Source organism: Somniosus microcephalus, chromosome 2, assembly GCF_052327205.1.
Source record: "Somniosus microcephalus isolate GS21.2 chromosome 2, FLI_Smic_1.0, whole genome shotgun sequence".
In the NCBI taxonomy this organism is placed as follows: domain Eukaryota; kingdom Metazoa; phylum Chordata; class Chondrichthyes; order Squaliformes; family Somniosidae; genus Somniosus; species Somniosus microcephalus.
The window spans coordinates 216924818-216939484 of NC_140988.1; the positions used below are offsets into that span (position 1 = coordinate 216924818).

Consider the following 14667-nt stretch of genomic DNA (forward strand, 5'->3'; position numbering starts at 1 on the left):
TGGTGAATGGTTCTTTTTCAGACTGGAGGGAGGTGTGCAGGGGTCGGTATTAGGACCACTGCTCTTGCTGATATATATTAATGACCTGGACTTGGGTAGACAGGGCACAATTTCAAAGTTTGCAGATGACACGAAATTCAGAAATGTAATCAACATTGAGGAGGATAGTACAGGAAACTTCACAATATCCGGCACCGAGCTGCTGCCGATCTATCAAAACTTCCGGATAGACTAGCGCTAATGTTGAAGGATACGGAGGTTTTCATCTCCGTATCTGACAACACTGTTGCTTAGCAACAGCTTGTAAACACTCGGCCCGTACCTTGGAAGCGTCTCTGAAGCTGTTGCTAAGCTACAGAGATGCTTTCCAGAGCCTGACTGTTTAAAAAAAAAAAAAAAAATGATAGAAGAAAAAAAACCTAACCAAAACGGCTGCTGATTTCTGCCATTAGATCGAGGTTTCCGAACATACAACCTCCGGATAAACCAAAGTTTCCTGTAACAGACTTCAGGTGGACATAGACAGACTGGTGAAATGGACAGACACATGGCAGATGACATTTAACAGAGAAGTGTGAAGTGATTCATTTTGGTAGGAAGAATAAGGAGACGCAATATAAACTAAATGGTACAATGTTAAAGGGGTTTAAAGAACAGAGACCTGCAGGTGTACATACACAAGTCTTTGAAGGTGGCAGAACAAGTTGAGAAGGATGTTAAAAAGGCATACGGGATCCTTAGCATTATAAAAAATGGCATCGAGTACAAAAGCAAGGAAGTTATGTTAAACCTTTACAAAACACAGTTTAGGCCTCAGCTGGAGTGGTGTCCAATTCTTGGCACCACACTTTAGAAAGGATGTCAAGGCCTTAGCGAGGGTGCAGAGGAGATTTACTAGAATGGTACCAGGGATGAAAGACTTCAGCTATGTGGAGAGACGAGAGAAACCGGGGTTGTTCTCCTTAGAGCAGAGAGGGTTAAGGGGAGATTTGATAGAGGTGTCCAAAATCACTAAGGGTTTTGATAGAGTAAATAAAGAGAAACTTTTTCAGTGGCAGAGTGTCAGTAACCAGAGGACACAGATTTACGGTGACTGGCAAAAGAAGCAGAGGCGACATGAGGATTTTTTTTTTTTTTACGCAGCAAGTTGTTGTGATCTGGAATGCACTGCCTGAAAGGGTGGTGAAAGCAGATTCAATAATACATTTCAAAAGGGAATTGGATAAATACTTGAAGTGGAAAAATTTGCTGGGCTATGGGGAAACAGCAGGGGAGTGGGATTAATTGAATAGTCTTTCAAAGAGCCAGCACAGGCACGACGATGGACCGGATGGCCTCTTTCTGTGCTATATTATTCTATGATTCTAAGATGCCAAAGAATAAGAAGAAACACCCTCCTATATTCATATGATGAATACAAGAATTAGGAGCAGGATGAGGCCATACGGCCCCTCGAGCCTGCTCCGTCATTCAATAAGATCATGGCTGATCTTCGACCTCAACACCACTTTCCTGCCCAATCCCCATATCCCTCGATTCCCCTGGAGTCCAAAAATCGATCTATCTCAGCCTTGAATATACTCAAAGACTCCGCATCCACAGCCCTTTGGGGTAGAGAATTCCAAAGATTCACAACCTTCCGAGTGAAGAAATTCCTCCTGATCTCAGTCCAATGGCCAACCCCTTATCCTGAGACTATGGCCCCTAATTCTAGACTATCCAGTCAGGGGAAACAACCTCTCAGCATCTACCCTGTAAGTCCCCCATATAATCTTATATGAGATCACCTCGCATTCTTCTAAATTCCAGAGAGTATAGGCCCAATCTACTCAATCCCTCCTCATAGGACAACCCTCTCATCCCAGGAATCACTCTAGTGAACCTTTGCTGCACCGCCTCAAAGGCATTAGATCCTTCCTTAGGTAAGGAGACCACAACTGTGCACAGTACTCCAGGTCTCACCAAAGCCAGTTACAACGGTGGCAAGAATTCCTTACTGTTGTACTCCAACCCCCTTGCAATAAAGGTCAACATGCCATTTGCCTTCCCGAAATGCTTGCTGTACCTGCATGATAACTGTTTCCTGTACTAGGACACCTGAATATCTCTGAAAACAAACTTTTGACAGTTTCTCACCATTTAAAAAATATTCTGTTTTCCTATTCGTTCTACCAAAGTGAATAACCTCACATTTCCCCACATTATACTCCATGGGTCACCTCATTGCCCACTAATTTAACCTACCTGTATCCTTTTGCAGGCTCTTTGTGTCCTCCTCACAATTTACTTTCCCACCAAGCTTTGTATCGTCAACAAACTTGGATACAATACATTCTGTCCCTTCATCTAAGTCACCGATGCTCAGTTTTGAGTTCCGCCAGGACCACTCGGCTCCAGACCTCATTACAGCCTCGGTCTAAGCATAGACAAGAGCCGAATTCCAGAGGTGAGTTGAGAGTGACTGCCCTGGACATCAAGGCATCATTTGATCGAGTGTGGCATCAAGGAGCCCTAGTAAAACTGAAGTCAATGGGAATCCAGGGGAAAACTCTCCACTGGCTGGAGTCATACCTAGCACAAAGGAAGATGGTTGTGACTGTTAGAGGCCAATCATCTCAGCCCCAGCACATCGCTGCAGGAGTTCCTCAGGGCAGTGTCAGGGGCCCAACTATCTTCAGCTGCTTCATCAATGACCTTCCCTCCATCATAAGATCAGAAGGGGGGATGTTCGCAATGTTCAGCTCCATTCGCAACTCCTCAGATAATGAAGCAGTCCGTGCCCGCATGCAGCAAGACCTGGATGACGTTTAGGCTTGGGCTGATAAGTGGCAAGTAACATTCGTGCCACACAAGTGCCAGGCAATGACCATCTCCAACAAGATAGAGTCTAACCACTGCCTCTTGACATACTGGAAAATCGGATTAAAATAGACAGGGCTTGATGGCCGGCGCAGACACAATGGGCCAAAGGGCCTCTTTCGGTGCTGTATAACTGACTCTATTCAACGGCATTACCATCAACAACATCCTGGGGGGTCACCATTGACCAGAAACTAAACTGGACCAGCCACATAAATACTGGGGCTACAAGAGCAGGTCAGAGGCTAGGTATTCTGCAGCGAGTGTCTCACCTCCCGACTCCCCAAGGCCTTTCCACCATCTACAAGGCACAAGTCAGGAGTGTAATGGAATACTCTCCACTTGCCTGGACAAGTGCAGCGCCATCAACAGTCAAAGCCCTATACCTTCCAGGACAAAGCAGCCTGCTTGATTGGCACCCCATCTACCACCTTAAACCTTCACTCCCTCCACCACCAGCACACCGTGCCTACAGTGTGCACCATCTACATGATGCACTGCAGCAACTCACCAAGGCCTCTTCGGCAGCACCTCCCAAACCCGCAACCTCTACCACCTTCTAGGACAAGGGCAGCAGGTGCATGGGAACACCACCACCTGCAAGTTCCCATCCAAGTCACACACCATCCTGACTTGGAAATATATTGCCATTCCGTCATAGTCGCTGGGTCAAAATCCTGGAACTCCCTCCCTAACAGCAAACTAGAAGTTCCTTCACCACGCGGACTGCAGCGGTTCAAGGTGATGGCTCACCACCACCTTCTCAAGGGCAATTAGTGATGGGCAATTATTGCTGGCCGTGCCAGCGATGCCCACATCCCGCAAGCAAACAAAAAAAGTCATTAATATAGATTGTAAATAGCTGAGGCCCAAGCACTGATCCTTGCAGCACCTCACTAGTTATAGCCAGCCAACCTGAAAATGGCCTGTTTATCCCTACTCTCGGTTTTCTGTCCATTAACCAATCCGCTATTGATGCTAACACATTACCCCCAACCCCATGAACCCTTATCTTGCGTAACAACCTTTTACGTGGCACCTTATCAAATGCCTTTTGGAAACCCAAATATACTACATCCACTGGTTCCCCTTTATCTACCCTGCTCTTTACATCCTCAAAAAACGAATACATTTGTCAAACACGATTTCCCTTTCAAAAAACCATGTTGAATCATATTATGATTTTCTAAGTGCCCTGTTACCACGTCCTTAATAATGGATTCCAGCATTTTCCCGACAACTGATGTCAGGCTAACCAGCCGGTAGTTCCCGGTTTTCTCTCTCCTTCCTTCCTTGAATAGTGGGGTTATATTTTCTACCTTCCAATCGGCTGGGACTGTTTTACAATCGAGTGAATTTTAGAAGATCACAACCAATGCATCCACTATCTCTGCAGCTACCTCTTTTAGGGGGAGAAATTCAGTATCGCCCCCTTTGGGGCGCAATTAATCGGCCGGGCACAAAGTTTAGCACCTGCCGCTAGTTACTGCCTCCAACTGCAAACTTGGCTTCCATCGCCCCTGGAGGTGATTGGAGCTCTAAATCAGGCGCTACACACCGGTCTTAAGGCGCTAACGCCGAGGAGCGAGGCGCTAACTCAGAGTGCTGGTGAAGCTCATGTGACATCAGTCAGCAATGGAACACAGACACACTGGCACCGTACAGTTCTTAAAGGGGAAGGTCGCTCTTGCTCTCCATCCTCACCCTGCTCATTGCAGCCTTGAATCTCGGCCTGGAGAGACCTGTACATCAAATCTGCTGGAAAGAACAATGGAGAGGCCCAGGGAAAGAGCTCAGACAGCAGCCCCCATAGTCTCTTCTAAATCGATGCAAGGTCAAATCAAAATGAACTTGTAAAGTGCTGCTCAGTACCCAAAACTCCTTCACACAGCATTGAATCTCTCCAGAAGTCTCTCTCTCGCTCTGAATGCGTGGTGCAAAAATGTCACCGACAGTCAAGAAGTGGCCACCTTTAAATAGCACTCCCCCAGTCTCTTCCCGACTGCAAAACGTTCCCCTCAACCTGTCGTTGCTAGCGGCAGGTGGTACGGCAGGGGACGCCACTCAATATCCGGTCCGGGGTGTTGCACGCTCGACTGACGTCACGATCTGCGGGCGCAGGAGATCGAGGCGGTAGTGTTTAGCGCCGCCGCAAAATGTCTGGTCAATTTCACGAGTGGCGCAAACATCGCCACGCCCGGGTGCTAGTTGCTTTGCACCCCATTAGGGCACTAACGGAAGGCGCAAAGCAACCAAATTTTTCCCCCTTAAAACCCTAGGATGTAGGCCATCAGGTCCAGGGGATTTGTCAGCTTTTAGTCCCATTAGTGGCTCAAGTACTTTTTCTCTACTGATATTAATTACTTTAAGTTCCTCACTCTCATTTGTCCCTTGGATCCCCACCATTTTTGGTATGCTTTTTGTGTCTCCTACTGTGAAGACAGATACAAAATATTTGTTTAAAGTCTCTGCCATTTCCTTATTCCCCATAATAATTTCTCCTGTATCAGCCTCTGAGGGATTAACACTTACTTTTGCTACTCTCTTCCTTTTTACATACTTGTAGAAGCTCTTACAATCTGTTTTTATATTCAATTCACACTTTATTGGGATTCTCCCAGTGAGGCCTTCCTTTGGAATAAAGCTCATTTGTAAAGGAGCAGAGGGAAATTTTTCATGCACAGCTGCAGTTACATCATTACTTTCTTTGTCCCTGTAACTGGCCAGCTAGCTCTTCTCACTCAACAATCAAAAAGCAAAATGTTTCTCTTTCACAGCTTTACTGTCATACAGTATCAAGCAAATCAGTTAACAATTTATCTTGGTTTGTTGACAAAGCAAGCAACCCAAGACTTAATCTGCTTCAATTATTGAAACTCACTGGAGCAATTCACATCATGCCTCAGTGAAAGACACTATAGGCTTCCTCATTAGTAAATGATCAAAAATCTATGAAATCACCCATCCCCTTTTCACTAAATGTTTTCTTCCTCCTTCTAAGGCCTCCCTCTGACTTGAAGCACTTTCCAGTTGAGACTGGACATGCCTGTTGTCAGGGCTCGGTCAAATCTAATGCATCCTGTAACTGAATGCTAGGAAGTATGCGAGGTGATTTTCATGTTGATTTTCCTTTGAGGTTTAAAAATAAAATGTATTCCCAGGATCTGGGCTTCTCTACCAAGGCCAGCATTTATTGCCAATCACTAGTTGCCCTTGAGAAGGTGGCGGTGGGCCCTCTTCTTGAACCGCTGCAGTCCCTGTGGTGAAGGTACTCCCACAGTGCTGTTCGGGAGGGAGTTCCAGGATTTTGACCCAGCGATGATGAAGGAACGGATATATGTCTAAGTCAGGATAGTGTGTTACTTACAGGGGAACTTGGAGATGATGGTGTTCCAATGCACCTGCACCCTTGTCCTTCTCGGTGGTCAAGGACTCGGGTTTGGGAGGTGCTGTCGAAGAAGCCTTGGTGAGTTGCTGCAGTGCATCCTGTAGATAGTACGCACTGCAGCCACGGTATACCAGTGGTAGAGGGAGTGGATGGGCTGCCGATCAAGCACACTGCTTTGTCTTGGATGGTGTTGAGCTTCGAGCATTGCTGCAGCTGCACCCATCCAGGCAAGTGGAAAGTATCCCATCACATTCCTGACTTTTGCTTTGTAGGTGGTGGAGAGGCTTTGGCAAATCAGGAAGTGAGTCTGGCCTACTTTATGTTTTCTTTTATTTCAAGCATTAAAATGACTGAAATCTATTGGGGAGAAATTCATGTGGGCTTAAAATGAATGGTGATAGAATACAGGCACTGGTGTGTAACTTGTTAAAATCATTAGCGCAATGTGTTACAGAAGTAAAGGTGACAAATATGATCTTGAGTATATAGCAAGCATGGTATACAAGTCCCAAGGAGCAATAGTAAATATGTACGGAGCACTGGTTCAGTCCGATTTGGAATACTGTGTACAATTCAGGTCACCCTATAGCAACAGGGACATTCGGTTTTGGCTGCACAGAACGGCAACTAAAGTGACACCAGGGATTAAACCATTTAGCTACCACGACTGCCTAAACTGGATACGTTTACACTGGAGAAAAAGGATGCTCAAGGGAGTTTTCAGAATTCTGAGCATAAAATTCTTCCATCAGGATATTCCTGCAAAACACTTCAGTTTCAGAGTGGTATTGGCAGAAGTCTGGGGCAAGGTACCTTCTTACCCTTTCAGCCACAGAAAAACTGTGGTTTGGAGCGACCAGAAGGGATGAGGGAAGAAAATATCTCAAGGAAGGAAGAAGTCTCATCATCAATAGGAGTACACCACTTTTATTAAAGAAAATGCATTCCACCTCTGAAGAGAACCATGTGAAAGTTTACACAGATGTAGTAAAATGGGATAATCCAGTGACCCAGATAAATTTTCTAGGGTTGAAGACACTTCAACCCTCTTCATTGGCCAAAATTGACTTAAAATACAATGGAAGCATTAGATGGAATGTAAACCTCCCACAGGATTCGATATGCATCATCAGTTCTGTCGTTATACCAAGCACAGCTAAGCAAATGGGTTGAAGAATCTTAGGATCCTACAGGGACTTCTCTATATTTGCTCAGGTCCAATTAAATTGGTAATACTCCATGGGGTAATTCATTAGTGGCTATATGAGAGAGAGAGATGTGCGAGAGCTCACAGGGGAGTGTGTGCGTTTGCATGCGATTACTGGCATTTTAATATTTAAAGTATTTATATATACTGCAGCTATATTGCACCATTATAATGTGCTGTAATTTGTTAAACTGGGAATAAAATTATATTTTTAAATGATTGTACCAGGACATTCATATAAAGGACTTAAAATTGTAAGTTTTTTTTTAAAAAAAAGCACTAATTCAGCCTGAGCTAGAAACACACACAGCCACTTTCTCAGCTACATCAGTGCATAATATACAAATAACTTCTCAAGGGCAATTAGGGCCTTGCCAACGACGCCCACATCCCATAAAAACAAATAAAAAAACTGTGGCCCTGATTTTAACTCTAGGTGGATTCCCCGCTCAGGCCGGAGTTAAAATTACAGTCGGGTCTCAATTCGGTCATTGGGCCGCAACATGCACATGTAAAGAAGGACCCTTGCTGCCTGCTCAGGAGAGCAGGTTAAAATTGCAGGTGTTGCGATCATAGCGGCTTTCGGACAGGTATGAGCCAGAGCGATTTTAACTGCCCACCGCCAGGTTTTTGCTGCGCAAGTAGAGTTAAAATCACCCCCAGTCACCAAAACATATACCAGAGAGAGTTCAAAAACACTGCTACATACTTGCACACAAATTTGTCATATTACAGGGAGAAACTGTTTCATTGGCAAGTTTTATTTTGGAGACGAGGGTGTGGAGCTGGTATGATTCCTCCACCACCTTATCGATTTACTAGCAATTGTCCAAATCAAGTTCTTCTGACATGATCCCACTACACCTTGTGTACATGTTTCTCTGAAATGTGTGTGTATGTATATACATATGTGCGCCAATGTAGTTAGGTGGTTATTCTCCCTAATTTGGAATGAGCCAGATGGTCAGAATCAGTGGCCAGCATAATCAGTGGCCAGCATAAAAGGGCAAACCATCAGAGTTGAGAAAAGTCATATAGGCAACAAATCAAACAAAGGATTTATGCATATCATGGCACATTCGTTTGAGTGCTGTCTTGGCTCCCTGATTTAGAATGGAGCGGACACAGCCCTAGTACACTGAGATTATGCAATTGTGGAAGTCTTATCCCCATTAGCACACTGAAGAGCAGCAGTATACCAGGAAATTTATACTTGAACTTTAGTGCCATACCCATGAACACCGTGATATAAATGCAACACTAAAACTCTAGTATAATGTTGGTATCAAGGAATGGCAGCAGCCTTATTGAGCAGAATAACAGGCCACCTGATCCAGCTAGCCTGGGAAGAAAGCTGCTAAATGCAATGTAAATTTCAACTAGTTTAGCAAACAATCTCTAATGCCGCTTTTCGAAAATGAAAACCTTTGCATTGAGACAGCCATGTAGTGTAAAGGAGGCATTAAACCACAGCACTGCTCCCATGACATTAAGATCGCTAATCTTTTAGTGCTTATTAAGTCTGCAGTTTGGGGCTTTGCCAGCGGCTAAGTGGATTTACCCAGCAAGCAGCCAAGCCATAGAACAGGAAATTCTCAGGTTAAACTCTGGTCCGTGCTGAATGAACTGATCTCAGCCAGTACAGCAGTAAGTGCGGTACAAGTGGCCTCAGGATTGCAGAAGCGAAACTCAGTCAGGTTTCTTATGTGATCCAGTGACCCCTGATTGAAATGCACAGGTGTGAATGTTAGACAAGTGCAGCATCGGGCTCTGCTATGATGCACCGTGACTGAATTGCTTGCTAACAGTCACTGCCATGTATAAATAATGGGCTGGATTTTCCGACCCCCACGGGTACGTACGAGGTCTGTATGCACCCGTAGGGGCCACGCAAGTGCCAGTTTCAGGCATGCAAAGCGCATGCGTGAAAACTGGCACTTGCGATCTGTCAAGAATTCTAAGAAAAGTGCCTCTGTGGGTGGAGAGTTGCACTTTTTGCACAACTTCCGCCTGCTGAAAGGTCACAGAATTCTTACGCCCGGTAAAAGCAAGCGTAAGGCCCTCTTTTACCAGCTTGAGAGTTAAAAAATAGAAAAATGAAATTTTATAACTCATTTATAAATTAAATATACTCTTCAAAAACGTAAGTTTATTTTTAGCCCCGTAAAAACATTTAATTTTTTTTCTCCCCAAAATTATTTTTGTTTAAAATATATAATTAAATGGAATTTTAATTAATTTTAATTATGTAATTAAAAAAAATTATTTAATGTTTTAGTGTGTTTTTAAATGTGATCCCCATTCATACTTTTGACAGTTCTGTGCGTAGAGACCTGTCAAAAGTATGAAGGGGGATTCCCTACTTTGATTGGTTCGCCTGGCCCACGTTATCCCAGGGGCGCTTGCGAACTGCATGTGCCCCTGGGTTACGTGGGCCTCTGCGCATTTCCAAGGGAAGAGGCCCAGGAGCGGAAACCTCGGGATCTACGGAACCAGCAGGTAGGTTTGGAGATTTTTTTCCCGATCGGAGGCATCCGCACGAAGGAACCCTCGAATTGGAAATTCAGGGCCATTATAACTAATTGATGAGGTACCAGAAGGCAACTAGCGCTCCAGTACCCCAGCTAAGAGTCAATGCCTTTGGCAGAGGGGAGAACGTAAGAAAAGTCTGTAATTTGCCTTTCATTTTAAGAAGTACAAATGCTAGAATTCGTTGCATGTTTTCACAAATGCACAGACATCAGCACAATGACTATTGACAATAGAAAGGATCCTCTTATATTTAAAAGTCAAAATTAAATTGGCCTTCTAGGTGATTAACAGCCAATTGGTAGCGAAGCTAAAGATTTTACACAGAAAAATATATCTCAGAAAAACCTCCCAACTTTACTTAACTACATTTATACACAAGTATCCAATGTTTAGGACTGCGTCAGATAAATACTGAAGCCAAATGCTCTTTCATACTTGGAGTTTTCTCCAGTGCTTCTACTTGGAGCAGTCACATTGGATGATCAGAAACTTGAATCATACAGTGTCACTGATCTGAAACCTCATACAGTAACTTCAATGGAAAAGAAAATTGAGTACAGCACAACACAAGCTGCCGATTTGGAAATCATCCCTTATGCTCGATCACCCAAGACAAAATTGTACCCCGATGATTTTTTTTTAAATTGGGATTTACTTCCATGATTTAATTATACTATTTAATCAGGATTTAATGTGAACAATTCATTTAATTTTCAATTTACTGGACAATACCTTAGAGACTGCAAATACTTACGTCGAGATTATGTGCATTTAGAACCACAAGGCCCATGTTTTTGTTCAGAAGTTTACATGCGTATCCTATTTAAGAAAAACAAAACAAAAAACGTTGGTTAGTTAGCACTTCATTAGAAATACAAACTGTATAAATCTGTTGGAAAACTTCCACTACAATATAGTTTTATGACTGGTGAACCTGGAGATGCAACTTGTAATTAAGGCATTTCCTTTCTGCTGCGCATCATTAAAGCTCAGGTGCAAATAATAGTGAATTGTAAAGTAATTAAACCTGTATAATGATCAGATTTGTACTTTTAACTTGCAGATTTGAAAGAGGTACACTAGTTAGAAAAGTACTTTTTATAAATGTGTTCTCATGAATTTAAACATTGGCCATCATTTCGCCTTTGAAACTGACTAGATTTAGCACAGGTGCAGCCTAATGCAGAAATCCTGAAGTTGCGGCCTGTCACTCACTGCTCCTCCACAGGCTGCGCTGGCACAGAACTGGCAATCAGAGAAACCGCTCAAATCATGGAAACTGACGAAAACTTCAGCTCTTCCGCAGTAATTACGCTGTTAAATACCCCATTAAAAGTTAGACCCTTTTGGATTAGGTGTAACTGGGGTTTCAACAGCGTATTGACTGCTAAACAAAGGTTATGACCCTGAAAAACTTATTTAAATTTTGTGCAGTGTCAAATTTATCCATTTTAATAAAAAATTAAATTAAGAAACTAAGAAATGATTTACTTTTTTTTAAAAAGTTTGTTCCTCTTTATTTCAGGTTTGCCTTTTCCCCAATGTGAGAGCCCCTCTGTTTTGCTCTCAATCTATTTAAAAAAGTTTGGGAGAAAAATTCAGTTGCTTTGCGCCTCCCATGGCGTAAAGCAACTAGCGCCCGGGCGCAGCGATATTGACCAGACATTTTGCAGCGCCGGCAGATCGTGATGTCAGTCGAGCGTGCAACGCCCTGGTAGCGCCCCGGACCGGATATTGAGTGGCGCACCCTGCCTTACCTCCTGCCGCTAGCAACGACAGGTTGAGGGGAGCGTTTTGCAGTCGGGAAGCGACTGGGGAGTGCTATTTAAAGGCGACCACTTCCTGCCTTTTTTGTCGGCGACATTTTTGCACCACGCATTGAGAGAGAGACTTCTAGAGAGGTTCAAAGCTGTGTGAAGGAGTTTTGGGTACTGAGCAGCACTTTGCAGTTTCATTTTGATTTGACCTTCCTTGCATCGATTTAGAAGAGACTATGGGGGCTGCACGCTGAGCTCTTTCCCTGGGCCTCTCCATTGTTCTTTCCAGCAGATTTGATGCACAGGTCTCTCCAGGCCGAGATTCAAGGCTGCAATGAGCAGGGTGTGGATGGAGAGCAAGATCAACCCTCCCCTTTAAGAACTGTACGGCGCCAGTGTGTCTGTGTTCCATTGCTGACTGACATCACATGAGCTTCGCCAGCGCTTCGCTCCTCGGCGTTAGCGCCTTGAGAGGTGTGTAGCGCCTGATTTAGCGCTCCAATCACCTCCAGGGGCGATAGAAGCCAAGTTTGCAGTCGGAAGCAATAATTAGCACCAGGCGCTAAACTTTGCTCTCGGCTGATAATTGCGCCCCAAACAGGGCGATAGTAAATTTCTCCCCCTTAGAATTTTAGGAGCTTACTCACTTCCTGGTTCCTGGTCTGAGAGAATTCTGCATTTTGATTGGCTGCTTAGACAGCTTGTTGACATCACAGCAGCTCTTCGCTGGAAATCCCCATTAACTTATGTTGATTTGAATTATGTGTCAGAAAACCCCAAATTCTTCACACAGAGATTGAGAGGTCGTTGCGCGAAGTTTACTTCGGGGCCAGCGGCGAACGCCTTTGCTTCTCCGCTGACCACAAATTCCGGGCCATTGTCTTGTTTTTGTACTCCTATCAGTAAAGTCGAATTTACTTGATCAGTGTTGAAAAGGTTAGGTTGCTCTGTTAATTATCAAATGGTAACTGATTCAAAGATCAAAGCTTATCACTATTAGAGAATCAGCCTCTTCAATTCAAACAGCTTAATATATATTATTTTCAGAGCTGGAAACAGTCCAAGTGTGACAAGAAGCTAATAGTCAAGCAAACTATTAATTTGTGGATCTGAACTTTTTTTCCAACATTATTGTCAGAAGGAATGAATAAACTAGAAATGTGTGCAACACTCAACTCTCCCCACCCCCGGTTCTTCCTGTGGGAAAGACAACAATTGATAAAAGTGGTTTGGGAAACAAACCAAAAAAGCAGTCCCGAAAATCAAGGATGCAGCATGAAAAGTCGAGTTCTACAAAACGCAAGTTTAGTTTCTTATATCATCGTTTTCACTTTCTATATGCTAATCATTTTGAGTACTGCATAGCATTTATAGATTTCAAAATACTAGCATCATCTGCAACATAACATCTGAAAATCACAAAGTAAATTTACAAGACAGGATATTAAAAAAAAGTAATTAAAAGTGCTGGCTCATGGGGAGGAAGGATGTGGGAAAGCTGTTTAGAAACAATTTCAATGCAATTTTATCTGATTTTTAGATAGAACATATGGATCTAATTATGTAACATTAATTTGATGGCATTATTGTCACCATCACAAACAAAAACATCTTTCCAGAGAACAATTACCTAAATTCTGACGAGCTTTAAGCGAAAATGGTGTTTTTATTCATTAATTCACTTTGATGTCCTTGATGATCATACACATGCAAATTTATGAATTTCTTTGATTGAGCAATTTAGGTGAGGAGCCAAGTTCCATAGTGTAGCGACAGCAAAGAGAGAGTTTTAAGATCCTGTAGATTGTAAGAGGAAGCAAATACAGAGGGAGGTAATGAGGTAATTTAAACTTCTGGTTTAGACTTTTATGGAAATGATAAAGGACCTCTCTTTATGGTTCAGTATAATTTGAAATGTGATTTCCACACACGTTGTACATGTCATGGTGAAGCCAATTAAAATGAGGACTACATTAAAACTGGGAAAATGAAAGCAATTGTGAATATTTCTTAAAGCAATTCATATTTTTAAAAGGTTATGGAGGGAGTCCTTGGCATCATGTGCTTTGTCAGGGAAAGGCAGAGATTCCACCCCTTACAAAGCTGCCCAGTAAATCTGGATCTCTGTTTTCCGAGTTCCACCAGAGTTCCGGGTGGAGTCCAGCGAAACTCTCACGGGTCTTTGGGGCCCTTATCTTGTGTACTGTTTTCAGTGCTGATCACGAAGACACAAGATAGATATTTAACCATTGGAGATGGTACTGCGAAGAACCATGAGGCTGATACCTAGGCCTGAATTTTAACATTAAACAGCAAGTGGGTTTGGGAGCGGGTGGGTATTTAAAAGCACTGAAATTGACCGCGTCGGGAAGCTGGCTACAAGCCGCCAGCTTCCGCATTCATCTCGAGCGCGTTAGGCTGAGAGCGAGACCCCCCACCTTGGGAGAAGCGGGTTACCTATTTAAACCAATAAGAGGCTTTTAAGAGCCTTTTTTTTCCTGTGATTTTAAATTTTACCGGGTGTCCTTGGGATTCCTGGGCTTGCTGAATCTCGCCAGTGAAAGTAAGGAGAGAGAAGAGTGGCAATTGAGGGATCTGAACAAATGACACTTCTCACTACAGGAAACTTTCGATTAACCGGCCCCTAAATAACCGGAACGCTCTATCCACCGGCAAAATTCAGGAGTCGGTTCAGATAACTTTTATTACTTTTTTTACTCCATTTGTTGCTGTGCAAGGGTGTAGCTGAAGCTGTTGCTAAGCTACAGAGACGCTTGCAACTTGTGCCGATTGTTTTGAAGCAGCAACAGGGTTTGTTGCTTTATACGGAGCTCTGAGCTCCGTATCTTTTACTATAGCGTTCAGTTATCCGGAATTGTTGATGAACCGGCAACACGTCGGTCCCGTCCGTGCCAGATACCAGA

General features: G+C 43.5%; 1 protein-coding gene across 2 annotated transcripts in view; it reads right to left on the minus strand.

Annotated features, from left to right (window-relative positions):
• Positions 1–14667, minus strand: part of atp8a1 (ATPase phospholipid transporting 8A1) — a 546817-nt gene that overhangs the window by 151921 nt on the left and 380229 nt on the right. For both annotated transcript variants that reach the window (XM_085969404.1, XM_085969397.1), the window contains one exon: positions 10741–10805. In XM_085969404.1, the coding sequence (XP_085825530.1) occupies positions 10741–10805 (65 nt within the window). The remainder of the gene's footprint in view (positions 1–10740; positions 10806–14667) is intronic.